At 35.3% G+C, this 27,142-nt stretch overlaps 1 protein-coding gene across 3 annotated transcripts in view; it reads right to left on the reverse strand.

Moving 5' to 3' along the window:
- Positions 1 to 27,142, reverse strand: part of FAM172A (family with sequence similarity 172, member A) — a 499,710-nt gene that overhangs the window by 201,359 nt on the left and 271,209 nt on the right. For all 3 annotated transcript variants that reach the window (XM_011944264.1, XM_011944266.1, XM_011944267.1), the window contains one exon: positions 3,575 to 3,694. In XM_011944264.1, coding sequence (XP_011799654.1) covers positions 3,575 to 3,694 — 120 coding nt within the window. The remainder of the gene's footprint in view (positions 1 to 3,574; positions 3,695 to 27,142) is intronic.

Below are 27,142 nucleotides of genomic sequence, written 5' to 3' on the forward strand. Positions count from 1 at the left end.
AAAAGTAAGTTGCATTATTTGTAGATTTATTTCCAGATGAATTTGGTAAATACATTCCAATTATGGTTACTACTTCTATTATGTATAAAGTAAAATTTCTAAGAAATTTCAGGCTTTGTAAACAATGGTTTAATAACTGTAACTTTACATACTGGCATAACTTTAAGTACACTGAAAAGATAACAGAGGCAGATATATTACTTTTAAAAGTTCATTACCAATTCATAAGATGAAACAGGGCTTTCCTTTTGTCTTTAATGACTAAATCCTACAATCAATAGGGTTGTCTTATCAAAATTTATTTTTACTAGGAACACAGAAAGTTTAGAGAATTGGAAATTTGACTTGTTACCATACGGTGAAAGTAAAAGCAGTTAATAGCATACTTTTAATGTCATGTTTCTTCTTATTATAGTAAAATGTATACTGTCTTTTAATATGGTTAGATCTAATCAAGTTCTAAGATTTACTATCATAAAATGAATATTGGTTTTGAAAATAAATCTCTGATTATAAGATATTCTTCAGGATAAATTCAATACTTTAAGATAGGATACAATAGTAAATTATGTTCTCACTTTTCAATTGCATTTATTGGTGAAACTATACTTGCTACAATTTGCATTTAAAACAATTTTTTTTTGAAATTCATGACATAAAGAAGAATGTGAACTGATAAGACAATGGTAGAAAAACAATTTCCATGCATTCAAACATGATGCTACAAACTAAGACTGTTCCCTAAGAAATGTGTGTGTGTGTGTGTGTGTGTGTGTGTGTGTGATCTTCAATCAAAAGTAAAATTTTATGACAATTTAAATGACTGAAATCCAAAGGATTTACTGTCTGACATGTATAATGCACTATGGGGACAAAAACCCCAATCATAATTTAAGATTTATATATTAATCTTTACAATTTACTTGCTTGTAAAGTTAATATTAAAAGTTTGAATAAAAGTAAAACAATTCATACAGTACAGTTATGTTGAAAAGTCCTGAAAAATACATATTTATCAACATTTCAACACCATGAGTTTTTAAATCTTTTGCTTTTGCCTAAAACTGAATAACCTTTTTATCAGTTTTAGGCAAAAGCAAAGGCTCTAAAAACATTTCAATGTTTATTATTTAACAATACTATATTTTAGAAAGCCTTTCAAACAAAAACACAGTGGACTTAAACATATTAATCAAATTTGTCAAAAAATAATGTAAAATTCATCAGGGCACAATGTTATTTGCTTAAAGGAATTCATTGTATTAGGTCAGGAACCAGTCTTTATTCATTTGCCACCATCTGTATGCTTCCATTACATACCCCCAATCAAAGTTATTTCACAAAAAAGTAGCCCCCCCAAAAAAAAAGATGATGATGAGATAATTGCCATTAATACTTTAAAACCTAAACAACATATATTACATTAAATAGACTTCTCAGCCCTGGCGTTGCCTGACAGATATGTGATGTGCCAGTGGTTATATTATATTCCTCCTCCCATGCATGTGCCTCCTGCAGAGATAGCAGACTACAGAAGCTGACCCTTACTGAGACCATCTTGTCTCTCTGACAAAGCTCCTTTTTAACTTCTTACTTACTGGTTACTTCCTGTGATGGAGAAAAACTTTAGCTCAGCTTGTGATAATTTCACAGGCCCTGAGGACCCTGACCCTAATAGCCTCAAGGTCAGAAGTCAAGTCTTGTTCTGAAACATCTGTGTGCTTTATATTAAAGTGGAACAAAAGTGGAGAAATATCCACCAGTGTGTGACAAGCAGGACAGGCAAAATAGGACTGACACACTGGTCATCTGTTAACTCTGGCATCTTCAGTTCATTTTAAAAACTGTCCAAAAGGCATGTAAATTTTAAGTTGGGTGTGTAAAGGTTTTCATAAACTGTCTTAAAGTTAAAAAATGGGAATTTATGTTTTATAGAACTCTAAAATTTGATTAGCCTTGCAGACTTTCAGACATATTTTAAGTCACTCTACAAGTCAAGAAATTTCATGCTTTAAGTAATTTAACAGCTTACAAAGAAAAAATAAGCTATATATAATCTATATCTATGGAGATATAGAGATATATATATCTATATAGCTATATATCTATATCTGTAGGGATTGAAAAGAATTATTTGAAAAACAACATTCATATTTTAAAAAGTACATCATACTAGTGTGCTAAAGAGCTATCTTAAGATATCCATTATATATATCAAAATAAATAAATTAATTCAGCATAGTTAAAATTAGTTGAAAATAATCCCTAAAAACTGAAATAAATTTAGGAAATAAATGATTTAACTTAATGATTTATTGATCTTAAGACAGCAGAAGCACTTGTAGAGTTAGATCAGCTAAAATATTCTCAGATGTCACTACCAGTTTTATAACTAAATCAACATAGGAAGGTTGAAAAGGTCATGGAAATACATTCAATTTCCATGTCAGAGAAAAACATGCCAAAGTCTAGAAACATAAAAATTAGGCAACCAATATTGTGTCTCTGGTTTAATGCCCACTTAGATCTATTTGGATTTAAAATTATCAACTGCACTTTTATCAAATTAATAATTTTATGGTAGGATTGGTAACTTCCTGTAACGTAAGAGATTACGGACAGGGAGGCACGACTTCTTCATTAATTCATTATTAGAATTGATTATATCACATTAACCATGCTGGCCCATGATTGTGACATTGTAATATTGCATCTAAAACAGGGAGAATTCAGAAATTTGGTAGGTTTTTTCTGTCACACACATTCAATCTTAACTCTAAGTATCAAATTACTTTGAAATATGAAGATTTCTATGACCAAGCAATGCATTCTAATTAGAAGCAGATTAATGGAAGCTTTCTGGTAGTTTTCATACTAATTATATAAAATTCTGATCAAGTATCAAGTACAAGTCAGGTTAAAATATCAAAATGTTAAGTATTCAAAAGGTCTCTTGAAATTTTAAACACTTTATAGATAACACAAGCCTGAATGGTGTATACATAAAGCAGGAAACAATAAATATCATGAAATGTATGGAAACTGGCACTATAATGTAGAAATTAAAAAGTAATATGTAAACAAGGAACAGGCAGAAAGCTTTCTGGTTAGCACTAGAAAGCTCTGTCACCATAAAATAAATTAGTAGGCTGAGGCAGGCAGATCACGAGGTCAGGAGATCAAGACCATCCTGGCCAACATGGTGAAACCCTGTCTCTACTAAAAATACAAAAATTAGCTGAGCATGGTGGTGCGTGCCTACAATCCCAGCTACTTGGGAGACTGAGGTAGGAGAATAGCCTGAACCAGGGAGTCGAAGGTTGCAGTGAGCTGAGACAGTGCCACTGCCCTCCAGCCTGGCGACAGAGCAAGACTCTGTCTCAAAAAAAAAATAATAATAATACAACAAATAAATTAATAAATTCTTTTCAAACATCATAAAATTATTTACTCAAAATATGTTATTTTCACCCTTTATAACATAACCTAAAGAGTATTGATACCAACAGAAACAAAGGAGAGGGGATAAACCTACAAGGAGACTAGAACTAAAAAGAGTAAAATATGCACTTACCAGTTCAACAAAAGCAAGTCCTCCATAGCTGTGAGCAACAAAAAACACATTCTCAGCAGCAGCCTGAGCTATGAAATGATCCCAAACATAGATTGCATGTTCTTCAGGAGAACCATTTTCCTATAAGGGAAACAAATGTCATATATTACATACCATATCTAATTATTATCATAGCAAACAACAATTAAATGGTTGAATACACAGCATAGGAAATACAATGGTTATAGCTCATTCAAAACAAACATAATACAAAAGAACCACACTGAAAACTCAAATTAGAGAATATGAGAGGACTTCAAAAAGTTTGTAAAAAAATACAATTAAAAGAAAAATAAAAAAAGAAACTTTATTTCTGAACATTTCATGAAGATCAAGAAACTTTTGTAAGTGGTGATACACGCCTTTTAGTCCACCCCTAAAGAACTCAGGGTCCTGGTAATTTAACCATATCAATGCAGTCTTTTTTACATTATTAACTGAAGAAAAGTGGTGCCCTTAAACATTTTTTACGATTAGAAAACTAAAAGTCAGAAGGAGCCAAATCAGGACTGCAAGGTGGATGCCTAATGATTTCCCAGAGAAACTCCTGCAAAATTACCCTTGTTTGATGAGAAGAATGAGCAGGATATTTTTGTGGTTGAGAACTCTCTGATGAAGCTTTCCCAGGCATTTTTCTGCTAAATCTTGGGCTAAATTTCTCAAAACACTTTCATAATAAACAGATGCTATTGTTCTTTGGACCTCTAGAAAGTCAACAAGCAAAATGCCTTGGGCATCCCCCTAGACTGCTGCCAGAACCTTTGCTCTTGACCAGTCAGATTTTGTTTTGACTGGACCACTTCCATCTCTTGGTAGCCATTACTTTGATTGTGCTTTGTCTTCAGGATTGTACTGGTAAAGCCATGTTTCATCTCCTGTTGTAATTTTTCAAAGAAATGTTTATTTTGATTCAAATTGTTAAAAATGTCCATTGAAATATCTGTTCTCATCTACAGCTGATCTGGGTGCAACAGTTTTGGTACACATTGAGTACAAAGTTTTTTCACCTTAATTTTTTCAGTCAGAATTGTGTAGGTGGAATCAATTGAGATGTCTATGTGTCACCTACTGTTTCTGTTGTTAATCACTGATCTCATCAATTAGGGCACAAACAAGATTTTTTTTCTCTTAAATTGATGCAGATGGTCAGCTGCCATGAGCTTCATCTTCAACATTGTCCTGTCCCTTCTTCAAATGAGTTAGTCATTTGTAAACTATTGATTTATTTGGGAGACTGTCCCCATAAACTTTTTGTAAAGCATCAGTGATTTTACCATTCTTCCACCCAAGCTTCACTGTAAATTTGATGCTTGTTCTTGCTTCAATTTTAGCAGAATTCATGTTGCTCTGACAGGTGCTCTTTTCAAACTGATGCCCTGTATTTCTTAGGGCCTTGAATGAGATCCTCTTCAGGCATGTTATAGCAAGTTAGTAAGAGTTTATTTTGGTGCAATAAAAATGAAATCCATGCATAGATTTTTTCATAATAAGCATTTTCCATGAACTTTTTGAAGGCCCTTCAAAAATTAGTAAGTACATTAGAATTATATAGCAGAAAGTTATACTGATCTTTTGATAAAATACTAAAAAATGTATTTACATTCCCATATGTATGAAAATATTTAATATTATATATATCTAAATTATTTTATTTATAAGATTTTAAGTATCTCTGTAAGCTAAAAATAAGGAAAAATGAATAATATTTTCTATTGAAAATTATATATATATATACACACACACACACGCGCACACACACATATATATGTATATATATACACACTTTTTTCCTAAAAGCATTTTCTATATTCTGGAATTGGGAAAAAACCCCTAAATATACAAACCTAGGCCTTTTACATTTTTCCTAACTTGCTAAATCCAAATGAATGTATGTTGCTTAAGTTGCAAAAGTTATGTAATAACTTCATTTTGCTGTTTATTTCTATGGCTGACATATTGTGGTTAAAGCCAAAACCTGGATAATGTGAAAAACAAAGACAAACTAAAAAGTGAAATAATACTGATCAAAAAGCAAACTGTGAAGAACTGAAACCTCATGAAAATGTTTTGTACAAATATTTCTTAGAAGTTTGAACACTAAAAGACTCATTTCCTAAGAACGTCATGGATATTAGATAATGCACACAATCACATTTATAATAAATTATTAAGGTCCCCACATGCATGGCTTCACTTACCATCTAGAAGCTAGTTTGCCCTATGTCTAGCTCTGTCCTAAATTTTTCCCTAGAGCCACAAAGCCAACTACTTAATGGTCATTTCCTTCTGTATGTACCATAGACATGTCAAACTCAACCAATCCAGCACTGTAGTAAGTATTGTCTAAGCTCCCCATATCCAGCTGAAATCTGATAATCAACTTTTATTTCTCTCTGCCCCAAATTCCTCATACAATCAGTCATTAAAGTTCTATTGATCCTGCCACCAACTGTCTCCCAAATCCATCTACTTTTCTCTCATTTCATCTGGGTTAGCTCAAGCCACCACCATTTCACAAGTGAATGACTGCAACAATCTCTAGCCTAGCTTCAACAATTTCTAGCCTAGCCTAGTAGTGACCTGTAGGATTGACCATTTACATGCTCTGATTCTGTAGTGAGAATAACCTGTCAAGAAAGCAAATGTGATCATGTTGCCAAGGTACTCACTCTCTGTTTAGAATCAGACAATTTAGGACAATTTTCTCATTGTCCTCTGAATTAAGTTCAAACTCCTTTATTTTTTTAAACTTTTTGAGACGGAGTCCTGCTCTCTTGCCTGTGTAGGAGTATGGTGGTGCGACCTTGGCTCACTGCAACCTCTGCCTCCCAGGTTCAAGTGATTCTCCTGCTTCAGCTTCCCACGTAGCTGGGGTTACAGTACCCCATTACGTGGCATTAGCATGCCATCACGCCCGGCTAATTTTTGTATTTTCAGTACAGATGGGGTTTCACCACGTTGGCTTGGCTAGTCATGAACTCCTGACCTTAAGTGATTTGCCCACCCTAGCTTCCCAAAGTGCTGGGATTACAGGCATGAGCCACTGAGCCTAGCCCTCAAGCTCCTTAATATGACATTCAAGGCCCTTTATAAAGTTCAGACTCCTCAGTATGACATTCAAGGCCCTTTATGATCTAGCATTGTCTATCGAACTATATCTTTCACCACTGCCCTATGAAATATCTTGACCCCGAAGACATCCCTTTTCCCCCGAGAAGACACACAGAACATTCTCTGTGTTCCAGTTGTAGGGAGCAACTTGAAGTAACCTAATTGTGCCATATTTTTCTTGCTATGGATTATTACATTTGTCGAGATAGTGATCTTCGTGCTCTGCCTTCACTTCCCATACCACCTTCTACTGCATACTCCCTACTTGTCTTCAGACTGAAATGAGATATCACTTCCTCTGGAAAGTCGGCTCTATTTTTCCCAAGGACTAGGGTAATGTCTTCTAACATCATCTTGTGCATGCTTCCTATTATTGCACTGAAGGAGCTGTACTGTAATTACTAGTTAGATTATCAAATTCTTGAGGCCAAGAACTATGTCTTCTTGTTCATTAAATCTTAGTGTAATAAATGAGTAACAAAAACACAACATTTATCTTCAGGCTGATTACCTACAACCTTGTAGTCATATATTAAAATACAAACATACTTCCAAAATCATTTCTTAGTAACATAAATATGAAATTACCCACACAGAAGAGTTGGAAGGAAAACCTTATAGGGATTTTAGGCTTTGATAATTTATCTTTTGTTAGTTTAAAAAGTAAGAAAATGGTTATCATAAAAATGAGGAAAGTGGTTAACTTTAAGGAAGGGAATGAAGTTGTGACTAAGAAATTGACTTTTAGTGGCTGCCAGCATTCCATTTCTTGTCTGCTTTGATAGTTACACAAGTGTATTCTTTATAGTTATTATTTAAACTAACCATACATATTTAGTACTTTTCTGTAGACATATCTGGAGTGACCATACAATGTGTTGTTCGAACTTTTGAGAGTGAAGAAGAAAGATATTATCAGTAATTGTAGTGGGAAAACAGGTCCAAATTGGGACTATACAGAAAAATCCTGAACACCTGATCACCCTAGTTATAGCTCGCAATGAAAGAAATATGAAAACAAAATAGAAGGAGAGTTACCAGAGTTTCCACCTATTAATGGTTGGCATAACTAACCATCTTAAATACCTGAGATGGTCTTAAATACTCCATATATGGACAGGATTACATATATGTGTGTGTATATATATATTTATGTGTGTCTATATATATTTATATGTATGTATATGTGTATATATTTATATATACACACACACACACATATATATTAGATTACTCTGTCCCCATTAAGCTTTGTGCTGAAAGTGGAGGTGGAGAATGATAAGTATACCATGATCCTGGTCTTTAATAAGTTAGAGGTATTAACACATAGACTTCAGAAGCAGTAGTGTGTGAGTATTACCTCCTTTGTTCCTGTTGGACTGTCCTGAAACCAAGGTTCATGGGCCATTATAAATCCATACTATCTGACCTCAGTGAGGTTCTCCCTGCTGTCTTCTCAGTCACCAATTCTTCCTGTATACTGTTGGGATCCTATTTGTCTCATTCTTTCCATTCCCACCACTGTTTAGGTTTTCTTACAATAGACTTTAGTCTCAATTTTTCTAGTCCAGCAGTCCCCAACCTTTTTGACATCAGGGACCAGTTTTGTGGAAGACAGCTTTCCACAGACAGAGTGGTGAGGATGGTTTTGGGATGATTCAGGTGCATTACCTTTATTGTGCACTTTATTTCTATTGTAATATATAATGAAATAATTATACAACTAACCATAATGTAGAATCAGTGGGAACTCTGAGCTTGTTTTCCTGCCACTAGGTGGTCCTTTCTGGGGGTGATGGGAGACAGTGACAGATCATTAGGCATTAGATTCTCATAAGGAGCGCACAACCTAGATCCCTCACATGCGCAGTTCACAATAGGGTTCATGCTCTTATGAGAATCTAATACTGCAACTGATTGGATAGGAGGTGGAGCTCAGGTGGTAACGTGAGCAATGGGGAACAGCTGTCAACACAGATGAAGCTTTGGCTTGCTCGCCTGCTGCTCACCCCTCCTGTTCAGCCCAGTTCCTAACAGGCCATGGACCAGTACCAATCCGTGACCCAGGGGATGGGGAACCTTGTTCTAGTTTTTCCCTTTACTCTGTTGCCAGATCAATCTTTTTGAAGCCTTGCTCTGATCAAGCCACTCCACTGCCAAAAAAAAAAAAGTCATTTACTGAAATGATTTTGCCTACAAAGTAACTGGAACTCTTTAGCCAACATCTTTTCTAAAACTATCTTTCTAGCTTTCCCTCTCACTATCTATTTCCAGGGACCTTATGCTCCAGGCAAATCTGGATTACACGTTAATAGTCTGAGAGCCCTAGACAAAACTCAGTTATGCAACTGAGTCTGAGGTAAGACAGGCAATGCAGCCCAGATTACACAAAGCCTAAAGGCAAGGAGTAGTTCAGTAATTCACATTTCTGAGATGATAAAGACTATAATACTCCTCAGGGTGGTAGCAGAGTGAATGGAAAGAAAGGGATAGAATGAATCATCATAAAAGAAAAATGAGCAAAATTTTGTGAGTCACAGGATTTGAGGGAAAGTGCCAGCCAGGCCCATCTATGACTAAAGGGAGCTAAGAACCCACAGTTGTTTCTGCTGCTTACAGAGAATAGTACTATAGCTGAGTCTTTTCCTCCACAGTTGATGGAGATAATATCTGTTAATGGCCTGTCAGCAGTGGGAAAGAGAAACTTCAAGTTTCCATGTGCTTCAAGTACTTAAATATCTTCAGTTTGACTAAGGTCAAGCTGAAATTACAGTTTTTAGCTTTAGACTTTTAAACCAAACACTCTAAAAAGTGAGACCCAACTGAAAAATGTCTACAATATCCACAAGGGGGTCTTTTATAGGCTCAACTAAACCATCAAACTCATAAGACTATTCTGGGCCACACTTGATATCCATTGACTAAAAAAGATACAGAAAGGGAATCAATCTTGCTAGCCAGGCAGCCACCAGACACTACTTTTTAGTGGGAGTCTTGCAGCAGTCCTTGTGCCAACCCCCAGAACCTCTGAGGATTTACTATCTTTGGAATATGGGGTGTTAACTTTGGAGTGAGGGAATCAGGCTCACCTTGAGCAGATGCAGGAGTTATCCTGGCTTAAAAATCTTTTATTTTATTTTATTTTATTATTTTTTTATTATACTTTAAGTTCTAGGGTACATGTGCATAACGTGCAGGTTTGTTACATATGTATACTTGTGCCATGTTGGTGTGCTGCACCCATCAACTCGTCAGCACCCATAAAAACCTTATACACCACAGAAGCCAATACCTTTGCAATAACTCCACAGGTATGGCTTTCAAGATCCCATCCCATAAGAGACGCTCAATTCTGAGTCACTATTCTTAGGGAAGATCAAAGCTATGGTATACCATGTTCTAATTCCTACTAATCCTGATGGAGTTTACAAATTAGGGTTTTTTTTTTTTTTTTTTTTTTTACCACAGGCAATATTATCTAGCGACCATCCACTTAAGAGTGAATGCTATGATGTGCTGCCCAGAATCCCTTCAGTTATAAGGCACTCATTTCTTTAGCTGTGGGAGTGCTGGCCTTAGCTGAGGCACTCTAGAAATTGCCCTCAGCCAAAAAGCAACCTTGCTTAAGGTTACAGTCCTACACCTGGTCACTTGCCTACAGCAGAACATCTTTGAAAAGTCATCTCAGATCCAGAGACTACCATGGGGTTAGCTGAGGGCTTTGTTGTGACTACACTGCAGTTCAACTCCTGTCCAATTCTATTTTTTTCACTCCCTACAAGTGCTGATCCCAAGAGGACTCCTCAACCATCTTCCTGCATGTAAACTTCCATTTCAAAATTTATTATCTGGGAAACTCAACCTAACACACCACTATATCAGGCTTCCAGGAGAAGAGCCAGAAAGTCAACTGAAAGTCAGAATCTCATGCAGAAAAGGAACTAGTTATTTATAAGAAATGTCTTATAAGAAATATATGTAACATATTTATAGCTATTTACGTGTATTATTATCATGCCCTTTTTAAAACAACTGCAAAATATTGCTGGCTCAGGATTACCTGCCAGCTCTACCATCAGCCATGGTAGCTTAATTTGAATCCTATACCATTTCATTGGTTCTTCTCTATTCAATTTGTTTAATGTCAAGTCGCTTTTCCCTCCTTCTAGAATATAACCAACTTGAAAATAGACTATCTTTTTAATTCAAACTATAAATACAAGGCATGCTACAGGCATTCAAAAAATAATTAACAACGCTAGTGTTATTGGCAGTGATACTGTGGACAAAATATTTTGGAGTACATTTCAAAAATGAAAACAAATGAGTATTTAAGCTTCATTTCAGGAATCCAGCTTCTAATAATCTGGAATGTGGCAAAAGATTGGTGGTCAGATATTCATCAATGTCTCATTTATAAAAGCAAAACTTTGGATAAAGCATCAGTATCCAATAATGGAAATATAAATAATAGTTTATCTGTTGAATGAAATATTATGTAGCTATTCTATGAGTTTATCATACATGCAGCTTATCTAATATGATATGTAGTATAATTTTTATGATATAAAAAAGCTTGAAAAAGACTTTTCAAAAGAATAAATCAAATAAAACACTAAAAGCATTTGAGCTGTCTACTGATGGTTGGAATATGACTAGCTTTCTATTTTTAGTTTCTTCACACTTCTCTGAACGGCCAGAATTTCTACTAAGTGCATGCTTTTTATACTAAACAAATAAACAACAGGAAAATCAGAAATACCACTTAGCAATTACTGATGTCTTCTTAGGGTCAATTAGCATCTGAGCAGGGTTTTTACATCTTCAAATCTTTTAAAAAATAATTTAAACTTTTATTTGAGATTCAGCGGGTACATGTGCAAGTTTGATACATAAGTACATTGTATAGTGCTGAGGTTTGAGATATGAATGATCCCATCATCCAGGCAGTGAGCGTAGTATCCAACAGTTAGTATTTTAACCCTTGCCCCCTACTTCTCTCCCACCTTTGGTAGTCCCCAATGTCTTTGTTGCCATCTTCATGTCCATGAGTAAACAATGTTTAGCTCCCATTTGACATGAAAACATGTGTACACCAAATATATCATCTGAACCCACTGGGCATTTCCAACCAGCAAATGAGAAAGGTTTCAAATAGGTTTAAGAGTAAGAAGAAGTAAGAGTAATAAGTGATAGTTGAAAGTTTGCTACTAACTGAAGAAACGGGAAAACCAGAAAAATTAAAAGAGCACATGCAGCACCTAGTGCGAGACCATAAGTATTGTTATGAGCAAATTAAGGGCACTGCCATATTCAAAGCACAATAACTGACAAGCACAACAGTGACACTGGGTCATTTCAAGAAGGCTAATGATGTTATATGAACTCCATTTCTGAAAGACTAGTGACATACAATTAAATAGTTTTATTCAAAATATTACTTTACAAAACAAAATATAAGGGAGATAAGCCTTAGTTATAAAAAACTCAACTTTCATATGTGTTACTTCCCAAGGCTTTCACAAAATTAAGGCTTTTTACTATTTACAGTACTTAAGAAAGCTAGATTCCCATTATTTTTGGATTTAACAAATTCTGCCAAATATTTGCAGCCTTCTACAAATGTTAAACATAGAAATTAATAAACTTAAGAGTAGTTTTAAATATATGTGTATATATATTTCTGGAATATTACATTACTAATAATACATACTAAAATCCCAATTTTATAAATGTGGTGATGCTATTCCAAGGCAAATTTGTGTCATTGCAACCCACAGTCCACATTGTGTCTACAATCATTATATATTTATATATTGTGACTACAATCCAGAGGGTATATATTATCAGCAGTGTATTTTGAGACTAAACAGATTTCAATAGGAAAGGCTTTCTAATATGCTTGAATTACAGAAATGCAAACATACTAAATCTATTCCACAGGTTTCCCCGTGAATTTCACATTAGAGTGCATTTTGTATTGAGCAACTTGATTTAAACTCGATGACTTTAGAATATGCTAACGTACAAAGTGCATGAAAAGACCTAAATTCATTAATTAGCATTTGCTGGTGGCAGAGTGTATGGGATATTTACACCAGAACTCTACTACATTCAGAATACAGGCTGAATTTCCTAATGTACTCTTGCCATCATTAATCCTTAAATGCCAAACAGAAGTGATGCAGTAACCAAAGCCTTATCAACTATGCCAGATTCTACTACCTAGGCATTGCAAGGTCTGCATTTATGATGGACTACCTGAGCTGATAGCACATGGAATTATCTAAACAACATTTGCATATTTGTGTAATTATTTTCTAAGGTTAATTAGCTCCTGTAATGCATTTCGCCCTTTGAGACTGCTTACAGTGACAGGTTCACATATTTTCTGAACCATTGCCAAGTTTGACAGATTTTTCTTCAGCTAACCTGTTGCTACAAAGTTACAAAAAGTGAGTACTCCTATAATATACACTTTAAACTTACAATTGATTTTGGAAAAAGTAAACTGAAATTTTAATGGATGTAAAGGTTATTTAAATGTCCAATTTTAAAGTCAAAAATTCAAGATTTTTTGCTTCATATAAATCTGTGATTATACTGGTAAGCGTATCTATTAACAAAATATCTTTTAATAATCAAATCTAACCTTTGTGACTTCACCACATACCTATGTCACTAATTTCAGTTATGTCCACATCATATAAATACGTATATAAGCATATATGTACACACACACACACACACACACACACACACACACACACACACACATACACTCCACACTGTCTACCACCTGCCCTTAGTATTGCCACTGATTTGCTATTTACATTGGTGATATCAACTGGAGAAATCACACTAATATAAAATCTACACTTGTTTTATGATAAAATTTACAAAGCCACATTCTTTCTTCTAAAAAGTTAAGGCTTTCCACTGGGAAAAGTATGGCTCAATAAAATCCAAATGGAAGGTAGATATTCTAGTCTGCTGGACGGAGGATGCAAAAATGTTAAGTTACCATCTTGTACCCGTCCAATCCACAAGGATAAGATGAAAGAAAATTCTTATTTTCAGCAATTGGCCAGTGGAGTATCCTTCCAGAAAAAATGGAACACAGAAGATATGGCTCTAATCCAGAAAGACAAACACAAGGAAATTTTATGCTTTAGCTTTAAGCTTTAAACTTTTAGATGATTCTGTTATTTAACTCTTCTGTGTATTAACCAAGTATAAATTGTGCCTTAATATAGAACAAAACATTTATAAGAACAGTTATATGTAAAACATATTTTACACTGTCACATGAGAGGTAATTTTATTTTATCCAATTAAATAATTTAAATTAAAATGTTTTCTTCATTTTGACATATTATAAATGTATGCTCTTCTACAAATTGTATGCATTTGTATTTAATGATGATTAAAGTACTAGGTGTATACTGGATTCATAAAAGTAACAGTATAGCATGCATATACTAAAAACATATTCAAAATTGAAGGACATTATTCAGTCTCAAAATATTAAATTGAACCATATAAGGTACCAGTATTAGAAATTTTTGACCTTGAAAAATGTCAATTTGACAAGATTCTACTTTAAACATAATGAAAATAGACAAAAAAAGTCTATAAGCTGGAGATACCTTGAGACTATCAATTTATTTCTACCTTTTAGGTGTCAAGATATTATTGGAAGCATTCAATCTTTTTATCTATTTATGTATTTATTTATTTTTATTTTTTCATTATGCTTTCAGTTCTAGGGTACATGTGCACAGCGTGCAGGTTTGTTACATATGTATACATGTGCCATGTTGGTGTGCTGCACCCATTAACTCGTCATTTACATTAGGTATATCTCCTAAGGCTATCTTTTAACTTTTATTTTAGGTTTAGAGACACATGCAAAGGATTGTTATATAGGTAAACTGTGTGTTGTGGGGTTTGGTGTACAGATTATTTAGTCACCTAGGTAATAAATATAGTACCCAATAAGTATGTTTAAAAATCCTCTCCCTCTTCCCACCACCACCCTCAAGTAGGCCCTTTTTCTGTCCATGTGTTCTCATTGTTTAGCTCCCACTTATAGGTGAGAACATATGGTATTGGTTTTCTGTTCCTGCATTAGTTTGCTCCGGATAATGATCTCCAACTCCATCCATGTTGCTGCAAAGGACATGATCTCATTCTTTTTTGATGGCTGTGTAGTATTCCATGGTGTATATGTGCCACATTTTCTTTCTACAGTCTACCACTGATGAGCATTTAGATTGATTCCATGTCTTTGCTACTGTGAATAGTGCTGCAATGAAAAAACAAATACATGTGTCTTTATGGTAGAATGATTTATATATCCAATATACCCAAAGGAATATAACACATTCCACCATAAAAATAAATCCCACTAGACTGCTGGGTCGAATGGTAATTCTAAGTTTTTTGAGAAATCGCCACACTGCTTTCCACAAAGGCTGAACTAATTTGCACTCTCGCCAACAGTATATTAGTGTTCCCTTTTCTCCCGAATCTCACCAGCATCTGTTATTTTTTGACTTTTTAATAACGGCCATTCTGGCTGCTGTGAGATGGCGTCTCAGAGTGGTTTCAACTTTCATTTCTCTAATGATTATTGATGTTGTGCATTTTTTCATATGCTTGTTGGCCACATGTATGACTTCTTTTGAAAAGTGTTCATGCACTCTGCCCACATTTTAATGGGGATGTTTGTTTTTTGCTTATAAATTTGTTTAAGCTCCTTACAGATTTTGTATATTAAACCTTTGTCAGATACACAGTAAGCAAATATTTTTCCTATTCTATAGATTGTCTCTTTACTCTGTTGATAGTTTCTTTAGCTGTGCAGAGCTCTTTAGTTTGATTAGGTCCCACTTGTCAATTTTTGTTTTTATTGTGATTGCTTTTGGTGTCTTTGCCTTGAAATCTTTGCCAGGTCCTATGTCCAGGATGGTATATCCTAGGTTTTCCTGAGGGTTTTTAGAGTTTTAAGTTTTACATTTGAGTCTTTAATCCATCTTAAATTGATCTGTGTATATGATGTCTGTCCAATTTCAATCTTCTATATATGGCTATCTAGTTATCCCAGCACCATTTATTGAATAGGTACTCCTTTCCCCATTGCTTGTTTCCGTAGGCTTTGTGTTAGATCAGACAGCTGTAGGTGTGTGGCATTATTTCTGGGCTCTCTATTCTGTTCCATTGGTATATGTATCTGTTTTGTATCAATACCATGCTGTTTTGGTTACTGTAGCCTTGCAGTAGAGTTTGAAGTGGTAATGTGATACCTACACCTTTGTTCTTTTTCCTTAGGAATGCCTTGGCTATTCAGGCCCTGTTTTGGTTCCATGTGAATTTTTAAAAATAGTTTTTTCTGGGACAGTGCGAGACTCTGTCTCAAACAAAAAAAGGTTTTTCTAATTCTGTGAAGAATGTCATTGGTCATTAGGAATAGCATTGAATTTGTAAATTGCTTTGGGCAGTATGGCCATTTTAATGACATTGATTCTTCCTATCCATGAGCATGCAATGTTTTTCCATTTGTTTGAGTCATCTTTGATTTATTTGAGCAGTGTTTTGTAATTCTCATTATGGAGACCTTTTACTTCCCTGGTTAGTCGTATTCTTAGATATTTTATTCTGTTTTTGTAGCAACTGTGAATAGGACTGTGTTCCTGATTTGCCTCTCAGCTTGACTGTTGTTTGGTGTATAGGAATGTTACTTGTGTTTGTACATTGAAACTTTGCTGAAATTGTTTAACAGATCGAGGAGCTTTTGGGCAGAAACTATGTGGTGGTCTAAGTATAGAATCATGTCATCTGCACACAAGGATAGTGTGAATTCCTCTCTTCATATTTGGGTGCCTTTTATTTCCTTCTCTTGCCTGATTACTCTAGCCAGGACTTCCAATACTATGCTGAATAGGAGTGGTAAGAGAGAGTATCCCTGTAACGTTTCAGTTTTCAAGGGGAATGCTTCCAGCTTTTGCCCATTCAGTATTATGTTGGCTGTGGGTCTGTCATAGATGGCTCCAATTATTTTGAAGTATGTTCCTTCAATGCCTAGTTTATTGACGGTTTTTAACATTAAAAATTTTGAATTTTATTGAAAGCTTTTTCTGCATCTATTAAGATAAGCATGTGGTTTTTGTCTTTAGTTTTATTTGATTAATCACATTCATTGATTTGCATATGTTGAACCAATCTTATGTTCTAGGGATGATGCCTACTTGATTGTGGTGGATTAGCTTTTTGATGTGCTGCTGGATTTGCTTTGCTAGCTGAGGATTTTTGCATCTATGTTCATTAAGGATATTGGCCTGAATCTTTCTTTTTGTTGTGTCTCTGCCAGGTTTCAGTATCAGGATGATGCTGGCCTCATAGAATGGGTTAGGGTGAAGTCCTTTCTCAATCTGGTCCTGGGCTTTTTTTTTTTGGTTGATAAGCTTTTTACTACTGTTTCAATTTTGGAACTCATTATTGGTCTGTTCAGGGATTCAATTTCTTCCTGGTTCAGTCTTGGGAGGTTGTATATGTCCAGGAATTTATCCATTTCTTCCAGGTTTGCTAGTTTGTGTGCATACAGGTGTCCACAGCAGTCTCTGATAGTGTTTTGTATTATTATGGGGTTGGGGGTAATGTCCCCTCTGTCATTTCTGATTACATTGATTTGGATCTTCTCTCTTATTTTCTTTATCAGGATAAGTGGCAGTCTATGTTATTAATTTTTTCACAAAGCCAATTCTATGATTCATTGATCATTTGTATGGTTTTTCATGTCTCAATTTCCTTCAGTTCAGCTCTATTTTGGTTAATTCTTGTCTTCTTTGAGATTGATTTGTTCCTGCTTCTCTAGTTCCTCGAAGTTAGGTTAAGTTGAGATATTTTTAACTTTTTGAGGTGGGTATTTAGTGCTACAAAATTCCCTCTTAACACCACCTTAGCGGTGTCCCAGAAATTCAGGTATGTTGTATCTTTGTTCTCACTAGTTTCAAAGAATTTCATGATTTCTGACAGCACTCAATCTTGAAGACAGATTCAAGGCTACATTAATGGTCAATATGGCTACATTAATAAAATTATAAATGGTTATGCACAGGAGACATTTGTAGTGATTATAAACTGACAAAGTATTCAAAACCATATTAAAATATTTGAATTGAGCAGATATTTCACATTTACTATGTTCAAAAGTAAACTCTGAATTGGATTCCCAACACCACAATATCTATTCTTTCCCAACTTGTTAAGTGGTATCTCCATCCATCTGTTTTTTTTCAAGCCAAAAATCTGGAAGTCACCCTTGACATCTTCCTCTTCTTCTATCACCCATATGTATCCAATTTAACTCATCCTTTGAAATGTTTCTAGAATTCATAAGCTTATCTCTACTTCTATTCTTACTACCCTAAGGCAACACTATCGCCATCTCTTGTCTTGGACACTAGACACTTGAACTGGCTACATGCTTTCTCTCATTTGGTCTTTACATTAGATTTTATGATGCAGATACTCTGAATATAGCAATTTACAGAGATTAATTAAGCTCAAGGTCATAAAACCAGTGTAATTGCAAGCCAGTCTGTGTGGTTCTAGTGTTTGAACTTCTATGCTATACTAAGTATCCTTTTAAATCATATGTATTAAAATGTTAACAAATGGCTGTGATATTGGGCTGACATAAAAACTTGTCTTTTTATCTATTTGAATATAAAATTTAAACCCAGTTAAAGAAGTGGTCAGTAAAAATAAGTTAATATTATAGCAAAAGAAAAGACTAAACAAATAATTATGGCCCATTCTTTACAGACAGGGTGACAAATACTTGGTGACTGGGTCATATTGCCACAAAACGGGTGTGACCTAGAATAGGAGGCTGACATAACTGGTAGGATTCTTAGATTCCAAAACTGGGCTCCACTGTGCTCCTGGGAATTTTCATCAAAGTAAACACTGACGATCCTCCTCACTTTAATAAAATTTAGGTCTTTTCTTTTAGGGTAATCTACAATGCAACCATAATAATGTTAACTAAAAATGCCTCTACAGCACATACTGTGGCATGCACTGGTCTTAAAACAGTTGACTCTCCTTATCTGTGGGTTCTGCATTAGTGGATTCAACCAACCAATGACCAAAAATATTTGAGAAAAAGAAAGAATGGTAGTATATATGCCCAACATGTCCATTTTTGGAAACATGCTATTTTGTTATCATTCCTTAAATAATACAGTATTAACAACTATTTACATAGCATTTACAATATATTAGGTAGTAAAGTAATCTAGAGATGATTCAAAGTCTATGGGAGGATGTGTAGAGGCTACATGCAAATACTATGCCATTTTATGTTAGGGACTTGAGCATGCGTGGATTTTGGTATCTGAAGGGTGAAGAGGGGGGCTGTCCTGAAACCAGTTCCCTGTGGATACTGAAGGATGATTATTTATGTCATTTAATCCTATGAATTAGGTACCATAATTATCCCCATAATCCGATGAACAGGTAAAGAATGATTAGGAAACTTACTCAAGAAAACTGTTATTATTTAGCAGAGCCAGAATTCAAACCTAGGTAGTCTGAGTTCATATTTGTAATCTTAATCACTTTATATAACCCTGTTAAAACACATTTAATATTCTTCTCTCCATGCAGGCATAACGAGTATTGCTATTCTTTATAGTAATGAACAAAACAAGCGAGGGGCCATTAAGACAAAGGGACACGAGTGTTGCTTATGTAGCTATCAGTATCATGTGCAAGTTCACATGAGAAAAGACCTTCTCTGTGAAATGAAGAAGTCTGTTTTCTGAAAGTTCAGTGTGTCCTTTTCCTTCAATAGCTTCTGCCATCATATAAGAGAGACACTGAACCTAGCTTAAAATCTATTATTAATTTTCTGTCATTTATTAATCTAAAACAAAAAATTCAGCTTCTTTCTAGAAGCTAGACACAAAAGACTACATGCAATGTGTTTCAATTGTTAGGAAATTCTAGAAAAGCCAAAACTATAGTGTTAGAATGCAGGTCAGTAGTCAGCAAGGTCAGGAAATGGGAGGAAGAGACTGGCTGCAAAGGAGCACAAGAGAAAACTTTTTGGGGGTGATGGAAGTAAGGGGTTAGAAAACAATGAGCTGCAAGCTGCCTGCCTGTTTTGTAAATAACATTTGACTGGAACACAGTCATGTACATTTGTTTATGTATCATCTATGACTGCTTTCACCTCGCAACAGTAGAGCTGAGCAATTGAGACAGAGTCAGTCTGGCCTACTAAAGTAGTTTAAGAAAAAGTTTGTTGATCCTTTCTCTAAATACTTATGATCTCAGTTCCAGCACCGGATGGCAGATTAAAGATCTGTATCTAATTGGGTTATCTCCGCAAACCACCTAAAACTATAGTAAAAGACTTTTTTAATGTAGACAAAAATCAGCAAGGACTAGGAGAATAAGGAAGGAAAAAAATGACAACATTTTGGAAGAAAGGGAGCAGATAGAAGGGTGGTAACTAATTTAGCACATCTGACAAAGTCCAATCTCAAGCTGGCAGTGGGAAAGCTGAGAATCAACTCCATTTACACTGCAGAATCCTCCAAAGTATAGGGATAGGATTCCAGGTATCTCTGGGATTGAAGGAGAGTGGCATGTACATGCTAAAATAAGGCTGCTTGAGAAGTAGTTATTTTCCCATCTTCCATTCTATGTGCTTGTCAAATGTCTTTGCACATCCTGACAGGAGAGTTTTTGAAATGGGGATATCAGAAACATTTGGCATCAGCTTCAGATGAAAAAACAGAGATAAAGTGACCATATGCAAACTCATCACCACCATCCCCCAAACCCCCCGGGCCTTCATCCCTTCTAAACTTCTCGACTGTTGGCAGTCAGACCTTTAGTCTTCAGGCAAAGGACTGGAAGACTTCTTTGGAAAATCAAACCAAGCTAAATAAGACAAAAAGTTCTAGATATAGATGGGTGGGAGTGGGCATGGGGGAAAGTTCCCAACAAATAGACTACTCAGATTAACTATAGTGAAGCTCAAACATACTAAGTCCCACCCAGGTGCTTAGAGATTCCAATTAGCTTTTTAATTCCTACTGATAAATATGAATAGACTGCCAAACATTATTGGACATATGAAAAATGCCTATGAATACAAAATATAGAGTCCTGAATACACACTTGAAAGAAATGGAAACTTTGCAGACAGAGAAAAATGTCAGAAACACTTTCATTATTATCTTCAGAGATACAAGTACATGCATAAAACTAGAACAAGGGAACTTTGTTTTTTTTTGAGACAGGGTCTCACTCTATCACCCGTGCTGGTGTGCAGTAGCTGGGACTACAGACACATGCCACCATGCCTGGCTAATTTTCAACTGTTTTGTACAGAGAGGGTCTCACTATGTTACCCAGGCTGGACAAGGGTACTATGAAAAAGAAATATTTGAAGAATAAAAAGCTCTTTCAAATTAAAAGCAAAACAGCAGAAGTGAAAAATCCAACAGAAGGGTTAAATGTTTAAGTTATAGAAATATCCCAGAAGCAAGAAGATATGAAAAATAGGAGAGAAAAGTAATAAACCAGATTATAAGTCTAGGAGATCCATCATCCAAAAAGCAAAGCTGTATAATGAGAAAATAGAGAAAAACAGAAGGCAGGAAATTATCAACAAAATAAGAAAGTTTCCTAGGACATTTGTTGATACATAAAAGTGACTACATACCTGGTATAATGAATGAAACATATATGTATAGAAAGGTACATCACTGCAAAATTTAGTCCAGGAACAAAGACAAGATTCTACAAGTTTTAAGAAAGAAAAATAAAATATTAGGATTCAGAACAATTTAGGACTTTTCAATAGCAACAGAGGAAGCAAGATGAAGATTAAAAAAAGAAAACAAAAAAGTCTAAAATTCAAAAGCCCAAGCCAGGCACGTGGCTCATGCCCATAATCCCAGCACTTTGGGAGGCCAACGTGAGTGGATTGCTTGAACTCAGGAGTTCAAGACCAGCCTGGCCAACATGGTGAAATCCCATCTGTATTAAAAATACAAAAAGCAGCCAGGTGTGGTGGTGCATGCCTGTAGTTCCAGCTACTTGGGAGGCTGAGGTAGGAGGGTCATTTGAGTCCAGCAGGTGGAGGCTGCAGCAAGCTGAGATGAGACCACTGTACTCCAGCCTGGGTTACAGAGCGAGACTCCATCTCAAAAGAAAAAAAAAAAATCAAAAGGAAGATAATTTCTAATTTAGAATTCTATAGCCAGCCAAAATATCATCAGATAGAAACGTAAGATAAACACAGAGAGTCAAAAAATTTGTATCTCATTCCCTTCTTCTAAAGAAACAACTAGGAGATATGCACATTTAAAACAAGAAATAAACCAAGAAAGAGGAAGACACGAAGTACAGAAAATGAGAAATAACCTAAGACAGTAACAAAATGAATCTTCAGAAGAATAAAGAAAATGCTAAGATGATAGCTGGACACCATATACAGCAGTTAACCAGACAGGTGATACTAGTGTGATTCAAAAGATAGATATGCTGAGAGTTGTTATCACCAAGACTGCCACTACAACTACATTATCATTTAAGACATAATTACCTAATGAGCTGGACCTGGATTTATATTTGTATTTGGCTTTTCCTAACCACATACTGTTGAGATTCGTGTTGCCCATTCATGCTTTGCTGCAGTATCAGCGGAGGACATTTATTACAACTCATGAAAATGCTGTGTTTTCACTAAACTAGGAGGTACAAGTAGACCATGGAAAGCTTAGAAACAGAAAATACAGAGCAGAAAACTCTAGCCATATTTCTGATGATTTTGCCTTCCAGATGGTCCAACTATGAAAAGCTGTTTTTCAAGACTACATTGTCCACTGATATCCCTATAAGGGGATCTTGTAAGTGCTTTGGGAATCTGAAGTCAGATCATGATCCACAGTATCTATTTAGCTTATCTTCAACTGGGAGTTTTCATTAAATAGTAGAAATATTTTCCTTTCCTTATACTACCAGATCTGTGCTCGCTGCTTAATGTGTCATAATAAACAACATGCTATTTATGACTACATACAGTAACATACAGGCTCCAGGGATGAAGATTTGACATCTTTGGAGCCATTATTCTCCCTACCACAACAACCTAGCAAGAACCCTGGGAGATGGTCCTAAAATGTTGCCAGGATTGTTCTTAGAAACCTGAAGAAAGTAATGGCCTATACTAAGTGAAGATCTCAGCTGTCATTCATCAGGGAGTATCCGTCACAGAAGAGGCAGTAAAAAACCAAGAAGACAGAATGACATAGCCAGTTTGTATTTGCTGGATTCTGTCACTAACTAAGTTGTGCTGGCACAATCAGAGTATGACCAAAAAAGCCATAATAGCAAGGATGCAGGATACACATAGGCCCACAAACATGCATGCATCTTGCTCACCAAGACTGATCAGGCTATTGCCACTTAATGAATACTAGAGCAGAGTGAGAGGCAAAAGAAACACCTTTGGAACATAATTGTCTGCGTTTGTGTGTGTTGGAGGGGGCGTTAGATTAAGTGTTCCAGACAATTCAATCTGGAACATCCTATAGACAAAATGGTACAGTGAGAAGCTAAACATGCCTTCTAGTATCGCTATCTGAATCTAAAGCTATAATTATAGCTGTAGAGGAAATGAGTAAACTGTCTCCAAAGAATTAATGATTAATTTAGCAACTTTGGGATGATCATTTACAATTGCCAGACAACATATTTTCTCTATGTCTCTCTGTGACACACACACACACACATACACACAATCACACAACCAGACAGTGCTACTTAATTAGCGTTGTGACTTTGACTTACCCTCTTAGATATTCAAACTCTCTATTTGTCCATGAGACCTGGGAGACCTCTAAAGTTCTATCTTTTTCTGATAGGATAAGGAAAGCAAAACTTTGAAACAAAGAGAACCAGAGTTGCTATCTAAAAGGAGGCTGGGCCCAGTGCAGTGGCTCATGCTAGTAATCCTAGCCCTTTAGGAGGCTGAGTGGGGAGGATCACCTGAGCCCAGGAGTTTGAGACCAGCCTGGGCAACATAGTGAGACCCTGTCTCTTAAAAAAAAATAACCAGGTGTAGTGGCATGTACCTGTAGTCATTGTTCATTGGGAGGCTGAGGTGGGAGGATTGCTTGAGCCCAGGAATTCCAGGCTGCAGAGAGCTATGATTGTGTCACTGCACTCCAGCCTGGGCAATAGAGCAAGATCATGACTCTAAAAAAAAATAATAAAAATAAAACAAAGAAAGACTGGAGAAATGCAAAATAAGAAGCCTGGAAAACTGCACATAATAAATATTTGATTTATTTTGGGATACATCACAAAAGTGTAATTAAGTTATATACTTGCTATAATTTAGTTATAAAATAAAAACATCTTGAAAATATAATTGTTAATACTATTATATTACTTCAAACACATAATTTTTTAAATTTTAAAATACTTTATTGCTAAAAACTGTTAATGATCATCTGAACCTTCACAGAACTATAATCTTTTTGTCAGTGAACGGTCTTGCCTCAATGTTGATAGCTGCTGACTGATCAGGGAGGTGGTTGCTGAAAGTTGGGGTGGTGGAGGCAGTTTCTTAAAATAATACAATGATATTTGCCTCATTTATTGACTCACCCTTTCATGAAAGATTTCTCCGTAGTATGAACCATTGTTTGATAGCATTTTACCCACAGTAGAACTTCTTTCAAAGTCAGAGTCAATCCTCTAAAACCTGTCACTGTATCAATTAAGTTTATGTAATATTTCAAATCCTTTCTTGTTATTTCAACAATGTTCACAGCATCTTCAGCAGGAGTACTTTCCACCTTATGAAACCACTTTCTTTGCTCATCTGTAAGAAGCAACTCCTCATTCATTCAAGTTTGATCATGAGATTGCAGCAATTCAGTCACATCTTCAGGCTCCATTTCTAATTCTAGTTCTCGTGCTATTTCCATCTCATCTGCAGTTCCTTCCTCCACTGAAGTCTTGAATCCTTCAAGTCATCCATGGGGGCTGGAATCATCTTCCAAACTGCTGTTAATGTTGATATTTTGACCTCCTCCCATGAAATGTTCTTAATGGCATCTGGAATGGTGAATCCTTTCCAAGAGGTTTTCAATTTACTTTTCCCAGATCCATCAGAGGAATTGCTATCTGTGGCAGCTATAGTCTGACAAAATATATTACTTATAAGACCTGAAAATCAAAATTACTCCTTGATCCACACTCTGCAGAATGGGTGTTTTGTTAGCAGGCAGGAAAACAACATGTATTTCCTCGAATATTTCCATCAGAGTTCTTGGGTGACCAGGTGCATTTTCAGTGAGCAGTAATACTTTGAAAGGAATCTTTTTTTTTTCTGAGTCTCAACAGTGGGCTTAAAGTATTCAGCAATCCATGGTGTAAATAGATTTACTTTCATCCAGGTTTTGTTATTCCATTTCTACAGCACAGGCAGACTAGCATAATTCTTAATGGCACCAGGATTCTTGGAATGGTAAATTAGCACAGGCTTCAACTAAAGTCACCAGCTGCATTAGCCTGTAACAAGAGAATCAGCCTGTCCTTTGAAGCTTTGTAGAAAGGCTCTGACTTCTCCTGTCTACCTATGAAAGTCCTAAATGGCATTTTCTTCCAATAGAAGGCTGTTTTGTGTACATTGAAAAATCTGTAGTCACCTTCATTAATGATGTTAGTTAAATTTTCTGGATAACTTGCTGCAGCTTCCACATTAGCATTTTGGAGACGACTTCTTTCCTTTTTCTTTTTTTAAAATTTTACTTTAAATTCTGGATACATGTGCAGGATGTGCAGGTTTGTTACATAGGTATATGCATGCCATGGTGGTTTGCTGCACCTATTGACCCATCCTCTAAATGTGTTATAGTAAAGCCTAACTCATTCAAACAAACTTTAACATTACAAATTTGTGAACATTTTGAATTTAAGTAGTATTTTATCCTTCAAAAATGAAGACAAGACAGCAGTTCTAAAATTCATGTATTAGAAGTCTATTCCATTTCAGATGATTTTAAATCCAGATATTAAATTTTGCTTATCAACTGATCTTTTAAAATAGTTTCTAATATATATTTATTTAGTAATGGTTTTACTTTAGTGGAATATTTTCCCAGGAACAGGATTGCCAGGTTGAAATGTTTAGGTATTTTTCATTTTAATAAGTGTTACTGGATTGCTTTCTCACATTACCACCATATTATGTGAGAAGAATCTTTCCTTTACATCTAGCCAACAATAGTTATAATAGTTGCTTCAGATTTTTGTCAATTAATGGTTGTAAATATTGGTACCTTGATTTGCATTTCCTTGCTAATGGAGATGTTAACCAATTATTCATTATAATAACACCAGTGGCTAGTACAATACACTTTTTCATGAAGTTTTATCTATTTGTATATTTACAATTATTATATTTATTTATAATATGCATTATATTATATATAAAATGTATTATATATTTACTGAAATAATTTAACTTAAAAAACCTTACAAGTTGTCCCAATTACTGCAAAAGTTTTAATAAATAGGCATTTGAGAATTTTTCTTTCGTGTTTGTTTTTGTTTTTAGACAGGTTCTTGCTCTGTCACCCAGCTGGAGTGCAGTGCCATGATCTCAGCTCACTGCGACCTCCGCCTCCCAGGCTCAAGCGATCCTCCTACCTTAGCCTCCTGAATAGCTGCCACCATGCTTGGCTAATTTTTTATTTTTTGTAGAGGCGGGGTTTCGCCATGATGTCCAGGCTGGTCTCAAACTCCTCGGCTGAAGCGTTCCGCCAGCTTGGCCTCCCAAAGTTCTGGGATTACAGGAGTGAGCCACCCACCACGCCCAGCAAGAATTTTTCTATTCTAAGAAAAACATCTTGTCGACAGCAAAGCTAGATTTCTTAACATATAAACAATTCAACTGAAAAATTTAACACATTTTAGTAAAATAAAAAACCAGTATATTTTATCAGCAGTTCTGATTTTAGAATAAGGGCACACCAAACGTATCCTTTATTGTCCATCACAAAATGCAAAGAGAACTTTACCATACTATTTAAAAATTTCTCATGTATAGGAAACATATCCTAGTTTACAAAGTTTTAAAATATTTGAAAAATTAAGAAAAATAATTATATTTCTTTTAATCTGTTGAAAACATTGCATATACTAAAATATAAAATTGTTAATATAAAATTAAGGGGAGGGACTATATCTTGTTACTACTAATTATTATACTAGTTATAGCAGCTAACATTTATCAAGCAGTTACCACTTACCAGCTTTGGATCAAGCACTTTTCACGTACTACGTATATATATTACATGTATTATGTATTAACATGTA

The sequence above is a fragment of the Colobus angolensis genome, unplaced genomic scaffold (assembly GCF_000951035.1).
Source record: "Colobus angolensis palliatus isolate OR3802 unplaced genomic scaffold, Cang.pa_1.0 Scaffold23, whole genome shotgun sequence".
Taxonomy (NCBI): Eukaryota; Metazoa; Chordata; class Mammalia; order Primates; family Cercopithecidae; genus Colobus; species Colobus angolensis.